Genomic DNA, 20,812 nt, shown 5'->3' on the forward strand with positions numbered 1-20,812 from the left:
GAGTTGAGCTCTAAAAAAAGGCATCTGCATTGAAAAAACTTTAAACAAGATCCTCTTGTTAATAGTGTTAACATTACCCTAGCCGGTAATATTGACCAAGTTTGGGCGTTTGGGTGGACTACGTTGGAGGAGTCGCGTTTGAGGCTCTAGCTCCGTTCGTGAGTTCGTGTTTGTGCTAAGTGGAAAACACACTTCAAGGGTATGAACATCTTTTCCCTTCTCTCTCTATCTCCCTCCCTCCTCTATGTGTTTATTGCTTTATTAATTATATGCATGTTTTGTTTTAGTCGCTTTAATTTGTGTATCTGGTCCAAGGGCAGATTATGGTTCCGAGTGGTGTTCGCACACCGTAAAACCCAGCACACTTACTCACCCCATCAACTCTCTCTTCTATCTTCTTATTATTTTGTGCAAATTAAAGGGAATTGGTGGTTGTATTAAGGTTAAATGTGATCATGGGCTGGGCCTTGCCTAAAAGCTTCGCCCATTTTAGGCTGGCAAGGCTGAAGTTCAGGCAAAAAAACTTTTGCCCAATGCCCGAGCCCATTGAGATGACCCAAGAATTTCGCTAAGTATTTCAAACCAAACAAATTGGGCTTTTTGGGCTAAAATTTTAATTAGAAATTAGTTTTTCAGGTTGTCTAAACCCGTATATTTTTTTGAAAATCAAGTTAGACTTAGCCTGAATTTCAAGCCAAAAATTCTCCCAACCCCAAGTATTTTCGGGCTAGGAAATCTAATTGACGTGTGCTTTATCATTTTTTTTTTTTTTGGAACATAGAGTGTCTCATTGTATCTCATATGTGATATGCCTATTTACTCCCCATATCCCTTTTTTTTATTACCCCATGGAGTAAAGTTCATTTATTAGAAATAATACAAAAATTATACACATAAGATTGGAAGTGAGGTTGATGAGATGAGAGAGGACATGTGGGTTGTAAGAAATTTAACCAAATAGAGCAATGAAGAAATCTCAAAAGTACACTTCAATATGGGACAAATAAAAAGAAATTGTATGAATTATTGAATACTTGTCGATTGAAATGTAGAGGTTTTTTGTAAATAGGCTGAAGAATGAACTTGGTTGGAGCTCTTAACCTTCACAACTTTTATAGTCTAGTATTTCCAATGGAGACATTTGAGAGTAAAGGGGAAAGATAAGGGAATTTTCACACCCGAGCACTTCACTTAGCAAAATTTAAATCCTAGACCTCAAGAATATCTATGAGCTAGGTAAGAGTTTTTTTTTTTTTTTTTTTTTTTTTTTTTTTTTTTTTTTTTTTTTTTTTTTTTTTTTTTTTTTTTTTTTTTTTTACCAAATGAGCAGATTTTGCTTACTATTGTGCTCCTTTATTTTGCAATAACTTAACTAATGCACCTCTCAGTATTGTCCATTCCTTAATATATTATGCACTCATAAATATAGTAAGGGACCGTTAATATTTTACTTCCTCTATGTTTTTAGATGCATGCATGCATCACTTTCTATAAATGAAAGTTTTAATTAAGATGCATCACTTTCCTTTTACCTAGTTAATTCTCGCCTACCTCACTTAACATTAAGGCTCCATTTAGGCGCTTTTTGGTTCAACTTATTTACTTATATCAGAAGAAATAAGTTCGGATCAAATCATCGTTTTATTCGATATTTTTTATCGCTATAGACAAAATTATGAAAATTACATATTAATACATTACATATTATTACGAATCTAATAAGACCCCACTTGATATATATTTTAATTATACATATAAGTTCAAAGCTTGGTCAAATCAGATAATTAAACCAGATCAGATCAAATCATATAAGTAAAATAAGGTGAACTAAACAAGCCCTTATTTTGAGGAAAAGCATTATCAATGAAATATATATGAATTTATGTGGAAAACATATTTTCAAGGAAAATTACAATTTCAACTTAGTTCGTTTTCTTACTAAAATAATTCAAAGAGAAATTGAATAGAAGGGATTAAAAGGTCAAAATGAATAAAAGGAAAGAAAAAAGAGATGAGGAGAGGGTAGCGAAATGTACTATATCTTCCCTTATTTTGTAAATGAAAATGTTTTACTGTCGAGAGTGTAACTTTTCTCTATTGATAGTATCCACTCCTTCACAAATCAAATGTCATTTTCATCAACAGTGACAATATGACCGGCCATTTTAGGGGTTATTACTTTGTTAATGTTATAGGGTTATTTCGTCAGTATTATAAGGGATACTTTGTTATTTTACAGACAATTTGACTAGTTGCACACAAACGCGTTATTACGTCAACCCATACACGCCCTAGATAATTTAGTAAATTGATTAACTCATTCAATTTTTTTAAAAACTTGTGTTTAATATATTGTGTGAATTATTGCGGAATGGAATGAATAATGAAGAGTAATGAATAATGCAGAGTACAACTCGCGGAAGTACAACTCGCTAGAAAACTTGTAGCTTCCCACGTTCTTGTCCAATCATATCTTTCCATGCCTTATCACTTAAGATCTCATTAACTTAACTCGGACACCTACACATAACATTATTATAACCTATCCCATGCTATGCATATATTCGTGTTACACCATAATACAAATACAAAAAATTAGCCAAAACCCAAAAAACAACAAACTCCACTACTCCTTCACAATAACAAACGATACAACAAGCTAAGCTAAGGCAAACCACCTTAAGGGTCCAAAATGCTGACCATATCAACCATGTCAGCCCCAAACCCAATCCCCACCACCATAACACCAACATCTCCACCGAGTGGTGGCAACCTCACCCTCCGGTCCATCCCCGGAAGCTACGGGTTGCCGCTACTCGGGCCGATTGGTGATAGGCTAAACTACTTTTGGTTCCAAGGGCAAGACACTTTCTTTAAGAAAAAAAGGGAGAAACATAATAGTAGTGTGTTTAGGACAAATATACCTCCTTGCTTCCCTTTCTTTGTTGATGTTAATCCAAAAGTAATTGCTGTCTTAGATGTTCCATCTTTCTCTCATCTATTTGATATGAACATTATTGAAAAGAAGGACATTCTTGTTGGAGATTATATGCCTAGTACAAAGTTTACGGGAGATATGAGGGTTGGTGTTTATCTTGATACAACTGAGGAAAAACATGCTAAGGTATGGAATTAAACTATATTATATGATAATTTACATTTTGTTTCATACTTTATTTTTAATTGTATCATATTATCATCTACTTGATTTACATATTAATTAACTATGTTAGATGAATTGAATTGCGTTTGAACATATTCTTTCAAAAATATAAGCTTGGTTGAAAAGGCTAGTTTTAGAGCTGATAAATAATCAAAACTTAAGATCAAATTTCGTCTACATACATTATACACTGATCTTTATAAACCAAAGACTATGAGGTCTCATGGTCTTAAGATTGCCAAAGTAACTCTTTCATAGTTCTTATTTAAAAGTTATGATTGTGTATGTTGACATGTTGTGAACTTGTGATCAATAGAAAGGTTCTAAATTGAAACTATTGTAAGAACATTTTTTGTTGGTATTATTATATTGCAAATTTACAATCATAATTAATTTCATAATGTTACATCATTATGCAACCGAAAATAAATGGAGTTCTTGGTTTGCTCCATACCTTTGAATAGTTTGAGCTCAAAGACTCAATTTCAAATCTTTAATCATTCCTATGGCTTTAAGTACTTTCCTCCATTCTTTCTAATTAAGATAAAGTACGGCTACATATAATTATATTCACAATAAATTACATGTAAAAAAATCTCCCTTTTCAAATAAAATGCAATTTCTCCTTTAAATAAGAAATATCAAATAAGAATTTGTCTTGTTTGAAATTTTGTCATTTACAGTTCTTCCGTTTTTCAATAATTACATTATTTGAAAACGACTCAAAATTTAAAATAAATAAATAAATAAAAATAAAAGGGAAAATAGGAATTTTTTTTTTCAGTATAAACATTTATTTTGAAAAAAGTAGGAGAAAGCAATAAAACAGTGGTTTAACATTATATTTTAATTTTTCATGCGTACAATATTTCCCTAAAATGAAATTGACCCATTGCAAGGTATGTATCGGAATTTTATCGTAAAAGAGCAACTGATACGGAGTTCTCCATAACGAAAAAAAATAAAAAATAAATATAGTTTTATTTTATTCTATTCAAATAATACGGGGTAATAATAATAACAGGTTTATAAAATATCTGTGGATCACCCCCGGCCACATGCACACACCAACCGATATAATACCTTCATAAAATATCTTGAAATGATTTGTGGAATCCATATTATCTTCATTAAATAATTTGTGGAATTCATATTATCTTCATATTTTTCATTAAATAATTTGTGGAATTCATATTATCTTCATATTTTTCATTAAATAATTTGCGGTATATAAAATAGATATTGAATCATTAAATATCTCAATAATATACATATAGTAGTAGCAAAATCGTGCAAGAAAATCTTGTTACATTTAAAGCTGGAAAAGCACGTTCTTTTCTTTTAACAAGCTAGCTGTCCTAATTGTCTACATTTGAAAAATAATAGAACTGAGATAAATTAGAGTTTATTGATAAATTTGATAGCCACTCTACTGTGCAATAAAACACGAAACACGTTTATGGTCCTCCACTTTCAAGTTTGAACTATCTTTAAAAAAAAAATGTACTCATTCAGTTTTTTTTTTGCTTTTGGAATGTTGCATAAAATTGTTTTATATGGTTAGGTTCCAAATATTTGGTCCCACAAATCTACACACTCCGTTTGCTCTACCTAATCAAAACTTAGATGTATTAAACCCCTACCCAAAATTAAAACTACATCTCCGTTAGAGTATGAGATAGCTCAAGTGCTTACAGTTCATCTTCTGATTTCAAGAGATTTTGGGATCGATTCTCATTATTTGTCCTTGTGTCTCTCTAAGCATCAAAATAAAAAATAAAAAAATAAAAAAACCTCCAAATTTTTTTTTTTTTTTGGTGGTTAATAAGAAATGATGGTAGTTATAAAGATAACAAAAGCAATATGATTTTTTGTACTTATAAAGTGAAATAGCTAGTTTCATATAGAGTATAGAATAGATCACAATTTTTTGGCACTTGACCTTAATACTTTGTGTGTGAATTGAAAATATAGGCGCAAGTACACAGCACATGCACCTATAACTACTCCTTTCATTTATATGAATCACAACTAGAACTGTCAAAAATCGACCCGAACTGGTGAATCCGAACCGTTTCGAACTGTTCCGAAAAGGAACCGAACTGCTATAAACCGGTTATTTTAAAACCGTAAACCGACCCGACTCGACCCGATTATTTAAAACCTGAAACTGAACCGATCCGAATGTTTGAGAACCGTTAATGAACCGTACCCGTTATCAAACCGAACTGATACAACCCGAAACCGAGAACAACCCGAACCGAGTACTTCCGAACCCGATAGCAACCCGACCCATTGTAAACCGAAACCGATTAAACCCAACAAAAACCTGATAAACCCAAATCGTTTACAACTTGTAACTTAAAGACGAACACTATATTGTATTAAAAAAATCTGAATCAAAAGCTAACTCTAGATTTGTTATTATTATTTGATCCTGAAAATCTTTAAACAGAAAAGGGACTTAATTAAAGCAAACAACTAATTCATACTCCGTGTGATCTATTGGAATAACTAATTATAGATTGGTGAGGATATACTAGGATATATACGTTAACGTAACCCGTTTAAAACTGGCAAAACCAGTTGTCAAATCGACTATGTTCAACTCGAGCCAATTATGACCTGAACCGATTACAACCCGACCCGATATGTTTTGACTAAAAACCCGCTTTAAACTGACAAACACCGTTTTTAAACCGACCGACTTTAACTCGAACCGATTATGACCCGAACCAATTATAACCCGACCCGATTAGAATCCGACCCGAAAAGAAACTGTAATAAAAATAAACCTAACCTAACCGAACCGACCCGAAATTATTTAAAACCGATCCGAACTGACCCGATAATAATTCCAACCCGTTAAAAACCGATCCGTTGTAAACCGAAAACCGATAAACCGAACCAAAAACCGAACCGCAAAACCGATTGACACCCCTAATCACAACACTTTTTATTAATGTCCATTACATAATAAATGAACATTTTCTTATTTGGTAATGACCCATTATTATTTTATGAAATATTATTTCTCTCTTCCTCTACTGCACAAATATTTTATTTATGGAATCTCTCTCCTACTAAGTACTAACCTTACTATCCTTCCTTTTTTAAAACTTCGTTCGCTCTTCTTCTAACAATTAAATATATTCTCACCAACTACACATCATATTATAAAAATTTTCATCTGGTCTCAGGTCTCACCTTATAATTTTCCTAAAAGATTGGGCAATACCTAGTGTTTTAAACACTGTAATATACTTTTAAAATAGTTTTGTTATAAAATTTGAGAAAATTGTGTTACGTACTAGGTACTCCATAAGAGCACTCACATCAGTGAGCATTTTTTTGATCATGAGCAAAATTGATGAGCAAAATTGGGTAAAAAGTTACAACATCAATGAGTAAAGTGTAAAATGCTCATGAGCAACTTAGAAATTGCTCATAGGATGAGCAAAATTAAGAATGAATAGTGACAGCGTGGGCCCCACTCATCTTTAGCAACTGACGCCATTTTTTTTGCTTCCCACGCCCCAAAACGACACGTTTTGGGAAGCGAACTGAAGACCCCATCATCAAAATGCGTCGTTTTGATGGTTGAGAAGCAAAAAAAAATTAACTCCCAAAACTGACAGAGGCGCGTCAGTCCAGCCAGTGGGGAGCTGACACGCGTCCCTGTCAGCCACAACACCCAATCACAATAATATTACCGTTTTAAAACGGTAATTAATGTAAACGGCTATTTTGGCCGAGTTATAATTAAAAAAAAATCATCAACGGTTATAATTTTTTTTTTCTCTACAAATAGAGGTCTATTTTGACATATTTTGGTATACTTTCAAAAATCACAAAAACACTCTATATTATTTTTACTCTTAATTCTAGTAAGATTTATTTTATATTTTCTAATATAAAGTTCAAAAAGGTTATCTTTTTTGTTTATTATTGTTGATTAATTTTTTTAGTACTCTAATATTTTTTTAAAACGTTATTAACGATATTTTAATTATAATATCCGTGCTTTTTAAGTATTTATTATTGTTGTTGTTTTATTATACAATTTAATGGATCCCAACAACCCTAATTACTATCAACTTGCTCAGCATTTTTCTGATTTAGGTGATGATTTCATCACTAGTCCCAATTTTCAATTATTCCTAGAAAGATTAGGAAATCCGTCTTCGCAAAATTCTGTTCATCAACAAACTCCACAAATTCCTAATGAAAACACTTATATTGAGCAACAAACTCCTCCCGTTACTGAAGGGAGCAACTCTGAGTATGACGTAAGCCAAGAAGAAATTGTTCCGGAGACACCACAATACCCTCCACCACGCACCTCCAAGGATTCCGATCAATCAACCACTCGCTAAAGCAATTCGCATTTGGTTAGTTGCTGAGGATGAAGCTCTAATTGGGTTATACCTAGAAATAAGTGATGATGCGCTTCGTAGTACAAACCAAAAGGCATCCGAACTTTGGTGAAAAGTTCATGCAGCTTACTGTAAAGTTCAAGCGGAGAAACCGCATATACTCCCGCCAAGACCTATGAAGAGTTTGGAGACACATTGGAGAAGAATGGAAGCTGATTTGCTATAGTGGACTAGTTGCTATGAGGAGGCGGGATAACTTCCTGAAAGTGAAAGTGGTTACAACGAAGCTGATCGAATTAAAAATGCTTCCAAGTTGTTTTATATCTCCTCTAATCCACAACATAATTTTGCATTTCCGCATGGAGTGGAAATGGTTAATAAAGACCCGAAGTGGAGGACAAAACTAAGATGGAGTCTGTCAAAGGAGGAAAGAAAGGGTTGTGGTGCCGATGATGAGGAAGATAGTAGTGGAAGTGGGAAGAGGTCTAGGGCGGAGAGTGAGAATGAAATCCGTACTTTTAGAATTATGTCCGGAGGTCTACCACGACCTGACGGTGTCAAAAAAACGAAGGCTAAGCGCAAGGGAAAAGCAGTTGCTTCCGATAGTGAAATTTTGAGCATCGGTGAATAGATAAAGGCGTGTACTGAAGTTAGAGAAAGGGAGGCAAATTTAAGACAACAACGGTTGGAACTTGATAGAGAAAAGGAAAAGAGGAAACAAAAATAAGTTGATTTAGCAGAGAAGAAGATGAATTTTGATATGCTGCAATCTCTTTTAGGAAGGAAAACACCACTCACTCCTGCTGAAGAGGCCCACAAGGAAGAGTTACTTCAACTAGCCTACGGTAGAAAATGATTGTATGTCTTTAAGTATTGTGATATAATTCTAAATTTAAGTTTTAACTAAAATTTAGGTTTTATTTTAGTGGTGTGTGAAGTTTGTTTTTAATTAGTTGTATTTTGAGGTTAGATTTTTCTAATTTATGTAATGAAAGTTGAATTGTTGTAAGCAAAGACTAGTCATAATCACTTGTGGTCATGTCTCATTCATGTCCCTTGTGTTACTGTATTTTGAGTAGTCATGTGTCATTCATGTCAATTGTCTTGTTGCATTTTGAATAGTCAAGATTCTTTTCTGTCAAAAAGTATATTTAATCACTCATCGAATTGTCATTCACATTTTTGACCTCCCATTGAGAGTTCATGCTTATAAATACTACTGAAACCATTTACACAAACACAATATAATCCAACTGCTCAAAATTATCAAAAATATCATAAGTATCAAGCAAACACAATGTTTTTCATTAGCTCAACCTCCAGCTCATCTGATTCTGATCAATACGTAGAATTTGATCATTTAGTTGACGAATTTTTCAGAACCCATCTACCAACTTTTTTGTATAACCAAACACAAGCCCAACCCGTATCTGAAGTTGAATGTGTTTCGGAGCTTAAAGGGGATACAGATAGAAGAGATAGGGAAAAGGGGCATGTACAATTATTTAATGATTACTTTGCGAGTAGTTTAGTTTATAGCGACAAACAATTTCGGCGTAGATTTCGAATGAAACGACCTATGTTTTGTAGGATTATGAACAAGGTGGTCGAGGGGGATCAATTCTTCCAGCAGCATAGGAATGCAGCTGGAAGGCTTGGGTTAACACCGTTGCAGAAATGCACCACTGCGATTAGAATGTTGGCGTACGGTACCTCTCCGGATGCCGTGGATGAGTATCAGCGCATTGGCGAAACAACCTCTCGGAAGGCATTGCAACATTTTTGTCAAGGGGTTATTACACATTTTGAAGCCGAATATCTCAGAAGTCCCACAGATGAAGATTTAAGGAGAATCTTGTATCAAAATAAAATGCGAGGTTTTCCCGGTATGATAGGTAGCATTGACTGCATGCATTGGGAGTGGAAGAATTGTCCTATGGCTTGGAAAGCGCAATACGCAGGCCAGAATAAAAATGCAACCCTCATTCTGGAGGCCGTTGCAGATCAAGATTTATGGATTTGGCATGCATTCTTTGGAATCCATGGATCTTGTAATGATCTTAATGTCCTTTACCGTTCTTCGGTATTTGATGATGTTCTTCATGGCCGGGCACCTTCAATTCACTTTTCCGTGAACAACTATGAATACAAGTTGGGCTATTACTTAGCAAACGACATTTACCCAAAATGGGCTACTTTTATTCAAGGTATACCACTTCCTCAACTTCAGAAGGATAAATTATTTGCTGATCAACAAGCTGCGGCTCGGAAGGACGTTGAACGAGCTTTTGGGGTTTTACAGGCTAGGTTTGCCATTCTACAACCCTCCCTTGCGTTTAACGAAACATTTTGTGTGACATAATGAAAGCTTGTATCATTATGCACAACATGATTGTCGAAGATGAACGACACAACTATACTCGGGCCGAAGTTTTAAGAAGGTACTATGAACAAGATCGCCCGCAAATTACAAGACCAACTATAATTGCTACAGTTAACAACAACGAGCCTTTTGAATTCAATGTTGGCCGTCCGCTTAACGCTGATTTCGACACGTATGTCCAGAGAAGAATGTCCGTATGTGATAGAAACACTCATGTTCAATTAAAAGCGGTTTAGTGGAACACATTTGGCAAAAATATGGTGATACTAATCAAGTAAATAAAGTATACAATCATTACAAAAAATGCAAATATGCCCAAATTGCTAAAAGATTAAAAGGAAATACATTAATTGAAGAATCGTGACTGGTGACTTGATAGATGATGTGTGTTTAATTGTTTATTTTAATTATGTATGATTAGGGGTTTTTTTTACTCAAACAAGTTAAGAAACTCAATCACATATAGAAAAGTATAGTGACGCTAACCTCTTCACTTCCCAAAAAAAAAAAAAAAAAAAAAAAAAGTTAAGTTTAGTAAAACTTATTTTAGTTTAATATAAATTTCAAAATAAATAATTTTTAATAATGAATAAAATTCAGTAACTTTAAAAAATAAATATCAAAGAGAAAATAAGAATAATTTAAATCCAGTAAAGTTATTTTAATTTAATAAAAATTAATTTCAGTTTAGTATAAATATTTTCATTTAGCAAAAGAAAAAATTCAATGCAGCAAAAATAATTTAAATTCAACAAAAATAAGGTGAATACATAGCCTAATAATTCAACCTCAAATATACTAAAGAATCTATAATTTTCTTAAAAAAAATAAATAACTTCAATAAACTCAAGGATAGTTAGAACATAAATGCTTAGAGAAGTTTGTCACATGATTAGCCATGAGCTTATTTAATATTTGATTGCGAGATAGTGAAGTAAAAGTAGAGAAGATGGATAATTTATACCTTCGTACACCAAAAGAGAGAAATAATCAAATTTACAAGTATATTTTAAAAAGTTCATGAGATAATTACTAATTTGTAAATACTAAGATTGATAAATGAAGATATGATCTTGCCCTTTTTATTCAATATTACAGTACTTGTATAAGCTTAGAAGGATATTAAGATTTTTTTTTTTTTATTTTTTATTTTTTATTTATTTTTTTTTTTTTTAATTGCACACTACAGGCTTATATAATAGAGATAAAATGTGCGACTAAACGAAACTACAAACGTTTCAATTTAAAATTAACGTTGTACGTTGTGTGCATGTTACGTTTTTTTCATGTGGTACAAAATGTTTTGATATGGATTATGGCCAATAAATCAATAATGTTGGGGTGAATGTTACTCCAAAAAATGGGCTGACTTTTCATATGGATGTGGCCCTTGTGTTTTGTTACTATCATGCTTTAGCGAAAAGCTAAAAAGGTATTTGTACTTATTTAAACTTATCTTATTTTATGTGAATTTATTTGAACTTATTTAAATTTATCTGAACTTATCAGATCTTATAAAAAACTTACTTTAATTGTAATTTATACTTGAAATAAATAAAACAGTCTTTTACAATACTAAAAGTTTTTATAAATTTTTTTAACCTGCGGGCCTGTTCACATTTACTTAATTTCAGTTCAGTTCAGCTCTAATCAGTTCAGTTTAGTTCAGCTCCTAATTTCCCTCTTTCATAAAATATTCATTTCAACTCAGTTCAGTTCAGTTCCAATCAGTTCAGTTCAATTCAGCTTCAATCAATTCAATTCAGCTCAGTTCAGTAAATGTGAACATGCCCTACTTTTAATTATGAAAAAAAGATAAACATAGCCCTAAGTGCTATTTATAAGAAGCTAAAAAGGAAATATATTAGGATAAACTAACATTAATTACACCGATCTGCAAGTAATTTTGTCATAATTCCCAACTTAATTCCATTTTAAAAAGTATATTTACTGCTTATATATAACCCGCTATCTTTTATTTATTATTATCCACTCCACATTTTTAATTTAAGTTTCAATATGAATGTATCCACTCCACATTTTTAATTTAAGTTTCAAAATGTTACTCGTGTACGAGAAATATTTAATTTTTTATTTTTATTTTTTTTAATTAAAAAAAAAGAACTATTTAAATAATTTACTACATTCCTTTTTATTTGTTTCATGGCACTCTTTATATATTTATTTATTAAACTCGTGATACAACTTATTAAAGATGTCATCGTATAAACTGAAAATTATAACGAGATATTTGTATCCTTAAGTAGTGAAGTATCTTACTTTGTATTAGTTTAAGTCATTAAAAGTCTAGTTACTACTCCCTTTATGTGATAGCTTTTTGGGTCAAATGGTGTAAACATTAAGAGACAGAGTGATTAACAAATTAAAACATTTACTTACATGTTGCTGATATATTTAATATTTTGTTGATGTGAACAGATTAAGAACTTTACAACAGATATTCTAAGGAAAAGCTCAGGAGTATGGGTGTCTTCACTGTTATCAAACTTAGAAATCATGTGGAACACGGTCGAACAATCGATCTCCAAAGATGGCAATGCCAACGTGTTAAACCCGTTACAGAAGTGCCTATTCAACTTCCTTGCACAAGGAATGCTTAGAGCCGACCCTGCAAACTACTCACCAGAACTCGCCGAAACAGGCCATGTTATGATTGATAAATGGCTTGCTATACAACTCCTTCCGATAGTCAACATAAACTTATTCCAACCTCTTGAAGAAATCTTCTTACATTCTTGGACATACCCTTTTTTCTTGGTTAAAGGGGACTATAACAAGCTCGTAAGCTTCGTGTCTAAGGAAGCGCAAGAAGTTATTCAACGAGGCAAGACGGAGTTTGGGTTGACTGAACAAGAAGCAATACATAACTTGTTATTCATTATAGGGTTTAATGCATTTGGTGGATTTTCGCGGTTTTTACCTGCCTTGGTTAACAATCTAGGGTTAAACAACGGCGAAATTCAAAATACCCTAAGGAAAGAAGTAAGGGAAAAATGTACCTCCCCTTCATTGTTGAGCTTTAGTGCAGTCCAAGACATGCCTAACGTGGCATCATTCGTGTACGAAACACTACGATTTCAGCCACCCGTACCACTACAGTTTGGACGTGCTAGGAAGGATTTTGAATTACAAACATACGATTCAAGGTTCGCGGTTAAGAAGGGTGAGTTACTTTGTGGGTATCAAACGATTGTAATGAGGGATCCGAAGATCTTCGATGACCCGGAAACATTCGTACCGGATCGATTTACGGGTGACAAAGGTGCTGAATTGTTGAACTACTTGTTTTGGTCAAATGGACCACAAACAGGGAAATCTGATGCAAGTAATAAGCAATGTGCTGCTAGAGATTATGTTCCTCTAACAGCATGCCTGTTTTTGGCACACTTTTTCTTACGATACGATTCGATATCGATCGATTCATCGGGCTCGATTACTGGGGTAGAGAAAGCTAAGTGAAAATATAAAAGAACAAAGTATTACATGTGAATTTGGTGTTGGAATCACCAGTATAAATAAGAGCTTCAAAAGTTCAAGCCATGCATAGACAAGTTGTTTTTATTATTGATTTGTAACTTGTAGCACTTCATTTAATGTGTTTGTGTGAAAAAGTGTATTTACCTAGTTGTGAGAATAAGGGGTGAGCATAACTAGTACCCGGTCAAATATCTAGGAAAGGGAACTAGAACTTGAATCGGTCAAATTGGTTCCTAATCTTTAGAATTAAAATGGGTTTAGTATCATATGTATCTGATTATATATTTAATTTGTTCAAAACACATCATTGTATATATTTTAGGCATTTTCATATTGGGACATTTAATAAACGTTTCATTAGGTCATTTAATATGTTATTTTGGACTTTTAGTCATAAATATGCCATCTTAAAAAACAATACTCCGTAGTATTTTGTATTTATCTACCATAGTTATTTTTTTTTTTAAATTATATTTTACTTGCTTTAATTTTTTATTTTTTTTTTACCACTATTTCATAGATAGTTTCAGTTAAGGAAAATTGTTTGTGGGTCCACTCATTACTTTTTTTAAATCTTTCTTGATTTAACGTCAGGAACATTACTTGACTAAAGTTTTAGGGGGTCTTTTGTATACTTGGATCGGGTCATTTTGGGTCAACTATTACTTGGGTTAATTTGGGTCAATATATGATCATGTCGGGTCAGGTCAAGTTTGGGTATAGTTGGATCAATTGGGTCGGGTTAGTTCAAGTCGGGTGAATTTTTGGGTTCATATAGCGGGTCATGTTTGGGTCGGGTCAAGATCGGATCGGGTACAGTTGAGCCAACTTTGGGTATCAAGTCAAGATTGGGTCAAGTCCACTTCGGGTTGGGTAGATTTCAGGTTTTGAGTCAATTTTGGGTCGATTTCGGGTCATAGGTTGGGTCATATATGTTGGGTCATCGGTTTTAGGTTAGGATTGTCTGGTCTAGTATTTTGGCCCTTGAGAATCCAATATAATCTGAGGTCAAAATAACAAATCATCAATCAATTATTCAATCAATCAATCATTGATAACTATGTACTAAAAGATACACCAGCAAAGACATGTGTCATCTTCCGATACGTTCCTTAGTATTTTTTTTTTATTGTTTTTTTGTAATACCTATATAGGAAATAAATCTTATACAAAAGATTTTCCTTTAAAATAAAAAGTTTAAAAAAGATTTAATGTATCCTTCCAAATATATATTGATATCATAACCTCTTAACATAATTTATGACATACATAGACTTACGTACTACTCTACCATTAATAAAACAAAGTTTCTTTTCTTTTTTTTTTTTTTTTTTTTTAAAAAAAAAAAAGATTTATGTATTTAATCATGTATGAAAAGCTTGCAAAGAGAGATGTGAAAAACATATTTTAAGTCAATCGATTATTGAGAAAAAAAAAAGCAACATACATAAGAGAGAATGAATATAATAATAGTGTGCAAAAAAAAAAATCTATTTATGGATTAAATATAAGTTGTTAAGATTTTTATTTAGTTAACAAGAAGAAACGATATCAATTTGTTGGTAAAATATATATAAATATGCATACATACGCATTTTAAAATATCTATTTCGCTAATAATAGACTTTCATAATAAATTCATTAAACAAATTAATAACTTAGCCATATTTAATTTTTTTATAATTAAATATAATGTTAATTAAAGAATAGTTATTTAAAGTTACCGTGCATGGCACGGAACCTAACCTAGTAATTACTAGAAATGAGTCAGTTTCCAAAAAAATACCTTAGTATATGAAATATCTCAATTTGTGTGTCACAATTGTCAATTCAAGAAAATTTCTTAGTTAAGATTTTGGAGTCATTTTGGCTCTTAACAGTCAAATATAAGGTAAATAGACAAAATAAAAATATCGAAAACACTTTAGTACTGAAACTTGGATATACGAACTAGTTAACATATAAGGACTTCTAAGAAGACTACTACAAACTCTTAGAGCATCCACAATGGTGGGGTGGCTCACAACTTTCTCTTCCCTACTTTTTCCCCTCCCATCATATTCCACTATCTTGAGTCACTCCTTTATTTTTCCTACAATGGTGAGTAACCCCATGTAGACACCCAAATGTGTCTCCCCAAAACAAAACCCAGTGATGAATGCTTTTCGCGTCGAATCATAACCGAATGAGGTGAAAGTGTGGAAAGTCTAATGTTGTGGTTAGTTTTTATTAAAAAATCTTTCTTTCTGTTTACAAAAACCTGCTCTATTTTATGAAAATACCCAATCCAGTTTAGTTTGGTCCATGAAAAGGGTCCAATAATGGTGTAGTTGGATTGGACTCGAAAAGAACTTTCAAACGATATATTATAAGCCCAATTCCGATGAGTAATGAGGAAGTTATGGCTAAAATACTAAACTGGGCCCGATTTGGTTCTTATATGCAGCCCAATGATCTAGAGGAGAGCCTATTATGAATTATCATTCCTAATGCAATTAGGATTGATTATAGTCTTCTAGAATCTTCTAGGAGGTTCTTTTGAATCCTAAAGGAATTAGGATTGATAATTATGTTTTATGAGTTTTATTTGGAATAAAAGAAGTGTTTTAAATGAAATTACGATTTTACTCTTCGTACGGATTTTACGACTTGATTTTATCAAAAAATAGATTCGACGTTGAAAACGTGTGGAAAACCTTCTGTATCGCCAAACGACAGTTTCGTCGCCTGGCGACAAGCCCTGTCGTTGGCGACAGAAGCGTGTTTTATTCCTTTTCGAACTCTGATTTGTTTCTATCAATTCCGAACTATTTTCGTATAAATAGGGTCCCTGGACCTCCGTTTTCAATCATCTACAAACAACAATCATTCCTCTCTCTCTCTAAGCTAGAAGCATTCCTTCTCTCTATTCTTTTTTCTAAGCCTTCTCTCAAACACAATTCCTCATACATTAGTTCTAGACACACCTAGCCAAGTTCGAAGTTGCCTTCGCCCTAGACGTGAAAGGTTTGATATTTCTGAGGGTTTGGTCCCAAATCTCTATTTCAATTATTTAATTTAATTGTTTGTTTTAATACTGTACCTTGAAGTTACTAACTTGTGTATTTTGTTATTAGAAAGAGATACGAGGCATCCAAGTAAGTAATTTAATTGTTTAATTGATATTATGATATAGAAATTATGCTTAGATTATTATTTTGATTCCTAGTATCATGTGAGGATGTTTTATTGCTTCCTAGTATCATGTTTAGGGTAATTTCTAATATCAATTATGATTTCTACGGTGCTTCCTATTTTCTTTCTTAATATCATGGTAGTATCATGTTAGGGTTAAAGCTTTGATCTTTGATGTTTAGTGACATGGTAGGGTTTGTTATTAATCTTGTTAGTATCATGCCTAGGATCTTGCTAATATTATAATGCTTTGAGATTGAGATTATGATGATGATTGTTATTATGTTGCTTGATATTATGTTTATATTATTGTTATTGCTTGATCACCCCCTCTCTTGCAAGATTAAAGGGAATTTGTACTTGTAATCGCGCTTAATAAGATAATTAATAATCTTGTTTAGGCTAATATGATTATAATTCAAGTGATCGCCAATAATAGATTTGTTTGTGCATTAATGTTCAACCAACATAGATAAGCAGGTTTAGGGTTAATCTAATGGTTGTATGTTAGTCAGAAAGCGCACATGAATACGAGAAGAATAAAGTAGAGGCTTATTATTAGGGCGAGTTCTTTCTCTTTTAGATTGGATTCGTATCTTCATCCCTGAACTTCCAGTCTTGGTTCCAGACCTATTGGAGTTAACGATCTCCTGGATCGTTAAGGGGTGTAACCTTCACTCTGTGAACGGTTTACAAGTTCCTAAAAATTGTTGGCGACTCTTTTGCTCTAGCTTCCTTCTCTTTGGTCGCCACCATGCTTAAGTGTATGATCATAGTGGGGCTCAAGTGTGGGATGGCTTGAAATATTCCCTACAGTTTTTGGCGACTCCACTGGGGATGATTTCTATTTTAATTCCTGAAATTTATTTTGGCAATGATTTAGAATGAGTGGATGAGACTCGAAAAGTTCTAAGTATTTCATGTGCGTAATTTTGATTGACATTATTGGCATAAGCATAAAAAAGGTTCTCATTGGAAAGATCATCCGTAATGAGTTAAAAACATAAGATTTTTACACGTAGGAAATTTGAGAAATATCTTTCACAACTAGAATCGAAATAATACTGCGAAAACTAGAAAATTCTAAGAACACAAAAAGTTGTTGAGGCATGTAGGAACTAGAGTCTAGAAAACAGAGTGCGTCGCCTGAAAAATGGCCTCGTCGCCTGGCGACAACCTTTTCGTCTGGCGACGGAGTTATTTTCTGGCGACAGACTCTGTTGTCTGGCGCCAAGTTCTTCCAATACCGAGCCAAAACTCTGCCTTCTTGTTTTGACTGGTTCTAGCACTGTTGGCTCGATTCTACTTCCTGATTGAGTTTTTTTCTCTTTTCTGAAACCCATATGTGTTCTACATATGGACATAACCCTCTGGGAATTCATGCTCCATCTACCCGATTGAACGCTCTGAGCAAAAAAGGGTACATCCGAGAATGTTGAATTCACCAAACCATGGAAGCGAGTTTAACTCGGGGGGTCCCATCCACACGCGCCAACCCTTCCAAAGTTAAGGCTTCCGCGCGGTGCATCCGGACTCATAAACATGGACCCTCTTTGACTAACCTATATCCTTGAATTTTAGTGAACTAGAGCCATGGTTAGGTTGCAAACTCATTGCATCATATTGTGACTACTTGACTACTTGTGCATTCTTTGCTGGTGCATAATCTATGTGTGTTTACACTAACTGTTTGTTTGACTTGTGATTAAGACTAAATGAACTAATTAAGGACTAAAAGACTTTGCTTAATTAATTTGAGCTAATAAATATGTCTAAAATTGAGTCATAGTTCCTTTGAGTCAACCCGGAATTTTATTCCCGCATACTGCACAAGGGTCAACTTGTTTTGGTCATAACCGGAGTTCTAGGAAGAGCTACGAGTCGTACAACCTATGGATGTGTAGCCCCGAGTTTTATCTTTAATTTGGCATTGGTTTCGTCCCAATCAGAGTCACAGATCAAGAGTTATGACTAAAATACTACAACCTGTCTAGTTTAATGCACATACATGAGGTTTTAACTTAGTCTTTGTTCGAGTCTAGTCACATGGTCATGATACAAGTCTTAACATGTCACCTACACTCACTATTCTTAGCACACACTTTGTATATGTCACCATGACCATGTCTTAGGTTCATGCATGAGTCGTTTTTCCGTCATTCGAGTGGGGGGTCCAATCTATTCCCATTCTCTTCCACATTCTCTTCCATGATGAACAGAGTTTGAGTCAAAATAAATAAAAATAAAAAAAACTTATCCCTAATTTCCCTTTCCACAGTACTTGGTCAAGGATAGAAGGGCGATTAATCAAGGAAAACACCTTTGTTCAAGTTCAACTTTTTGATAAACCGATTCGTCAAAAGAGAAAAGCTAAGAAGACAATGGCAAGTCAAGAAGAAGTCAATGAGCTTAAGAAGCAAATGGCTAATGTGACTGAGGTGTTGAAGGCTTTAACCCTTCAAATTAATGACCCTGTGAAACAACAACAAATGGAGCTCATGCAAGAAAGCTTGAGCAAAATATCCAATGACTATAGATTCCAGGGCATTAGCTCACAAGGGGTCTCAGTGGACAAGGAGCTTCTTCCGCAGAAGTTCAATGCCAATGACATCCCTAAGTTCCAGCCAACGGACAATCCTTACTTTCACTTAAGGGCCTTTGAAACTATAATGAACATTAAGGGGATTGATAAGAATATTTTTCACTCTTTATTCTCAATGTCTTTAGAAACCGTTTGTCAACATTGGTTCTTTTCTCTTGATAAAGAGAAAACCTCCACTTGGGATGGAATAAAAAACGCTTTCATTGACAGATATAAGTGTAATATTCAAGTCAAAACCGACTATAGAAAACTTGAGATGTTAAGACAAAAAGAGAATGAAGGCTTTACTTCTTTCTTTAATAAGTGGAGGGAAACTTCCGCTAAGATGATTGAGGTGCCCACCGAAAAAGAATCTGTAAGGATGTTTATCAAGAATCTCCAAGAGAAGTATTCGAAGGATTTAAAATATCAACATAATTTGAATACTTTCAAGGCCGTCTATGACATCGGTATCGAAATCGAAGATGACCTCGCAAAGCAAAAAGCTACTAACAATAGTAACCACAGTGGCTGGAAAGGAAAGAAGAACGACAATCCTTCTTCTTCCGAAAACGCCCACTCTAGTAACAATGTTAGTACCTTTGACCATAACGGTGTCTTAGCCATGGGTAATCAAGGATCTAAAAAGAAACCCAAAAGAGAACTCACACCCATTGGAATGACCTATGATGTTGCTTTCGATCATCTCTATGATCGAGGATTAATCAAACCTATTGGCCCTACCAAGGATCCAACACCAGAAAAGCGATTTTCGAGATGGGATCCCAATTCTTATTGCAAGTACCATCAAGGAAATGGTCACACCACTGATGAATGCTACAGGTTTCAAAATCTCATTCAAGACCTCATAAAAGCAAATAAAATCCCATTGCCTCTAGCTAGCAAGAAGACTGGGTGATGATCAAGCAAAAGACACAAGCCGAGCTTCAACAACAAGATCTCGTGACCTCTTTTTCTATCTTTTTTGTTCCTCCTTTCCCCAAATAAGTCTAGCATAGGCACCCTTTGTTTTTCATTAGATTTATTTTGTAGGATCTTTCTTTTCCCTTTAATAAAATGAGCATTTATTTCCTTGCATATGATTATCGCATTGCATTTATTAAAAATAAAAAATAAAAAAAAATAAAAAATAAAATCCATGTCAAACTAAGCACAAGGTATACTTATGATTAGAGGCACCCCTTGTAGCCATATCATATCACCTTTCACCCTTCAAATAAACAATCTTTTCTTGATAAACCACTTTGAGCCTCGTCTAACGATAAACCTTTCTTTCTTCAACCCACATCTACCTAACCTTGGGATGGAACAGTGTGCAACTTATGCAATTTTAAAAGCTTGAGTGACTTCGAAAGATTAAAATAGCAAAAATAACCAAAAAATAAATAAAAGTGTACAAAAGGACAAGTGTTCCAATGTCTTTGACATGAACATGTCCTTGATATGAACATGTCTCAGATTGCGTCTCTTATCGAGTGCTCGGTACCGTGCCTGAGAAACATGAATGCCAAGTGAGTGATAGACCGTATGATCGGGATTGCCCACACTTATCAAAAAAGGTTCAAAATTAAAAAAAAATGCAAAAGCAAAAAAAAGAGAGCAAAAATAAAAAAAGA

General features: G+C 33.7%; 1 protein-coding gene across 1 annotated transcript; it reads left to right on the forward strand.

Moving 5' to 3' along the window:
* Positions 1-2,561: 2,561 nt before the first annotated feature.
* Positions 2,562-13,484, forward strand: LOC145580088 (fatty acid hydroperoxide lyase, chloroplastic-like). The gene is made up of 2 exons (XM_081637429.1): positions 2,562-3,124; positions 12,362-13,484. Exons 1-2 carry the CDS (start codon positions 2,693-2,695, stop codon positions 13,400-13,402), a joined length of 1,473 nt encoding a protein of 490 aa, XP_081493555.1. The 5' UTR covers positions 2,562-2,692; the 3' UTR covers positions 13,403-13,484.
* Positions 13,485-20,812: the final 7,328 nt, after the last annotated feature.

Source organism: Chenopodium album, chromosome 14 (genome assembly GCF_948465745.1).
Source record: "Chenopodium album chromosome 14, dcCheAlbu1.1, whole genome shotgun sequence".
In the NCBI taxonomy this organism is placed as follows: domain Eukaryota; kingdom Viridiplantae; phylum Streptophyta; class Magnoliopsida; order Caryophyllales; family Amaranthaceae; genus Chenopodium; species Chenopodium album.

Coding starts and splice junctions, on each gene's coding strand:
- LOC145580088 (XM_081637429.1), top strand. CDS start 2,693: ATGCTGACCATATCAACCATGTCAGCCCCAAACCCAATCCCCACCACC. Junction 3,125..12,361: donor CTGAGGAAAAACATGCTAAG/GTATGGAATTAA, acceptor TGATGTGAACAG/ATTAAGAACTTTACAACAGA.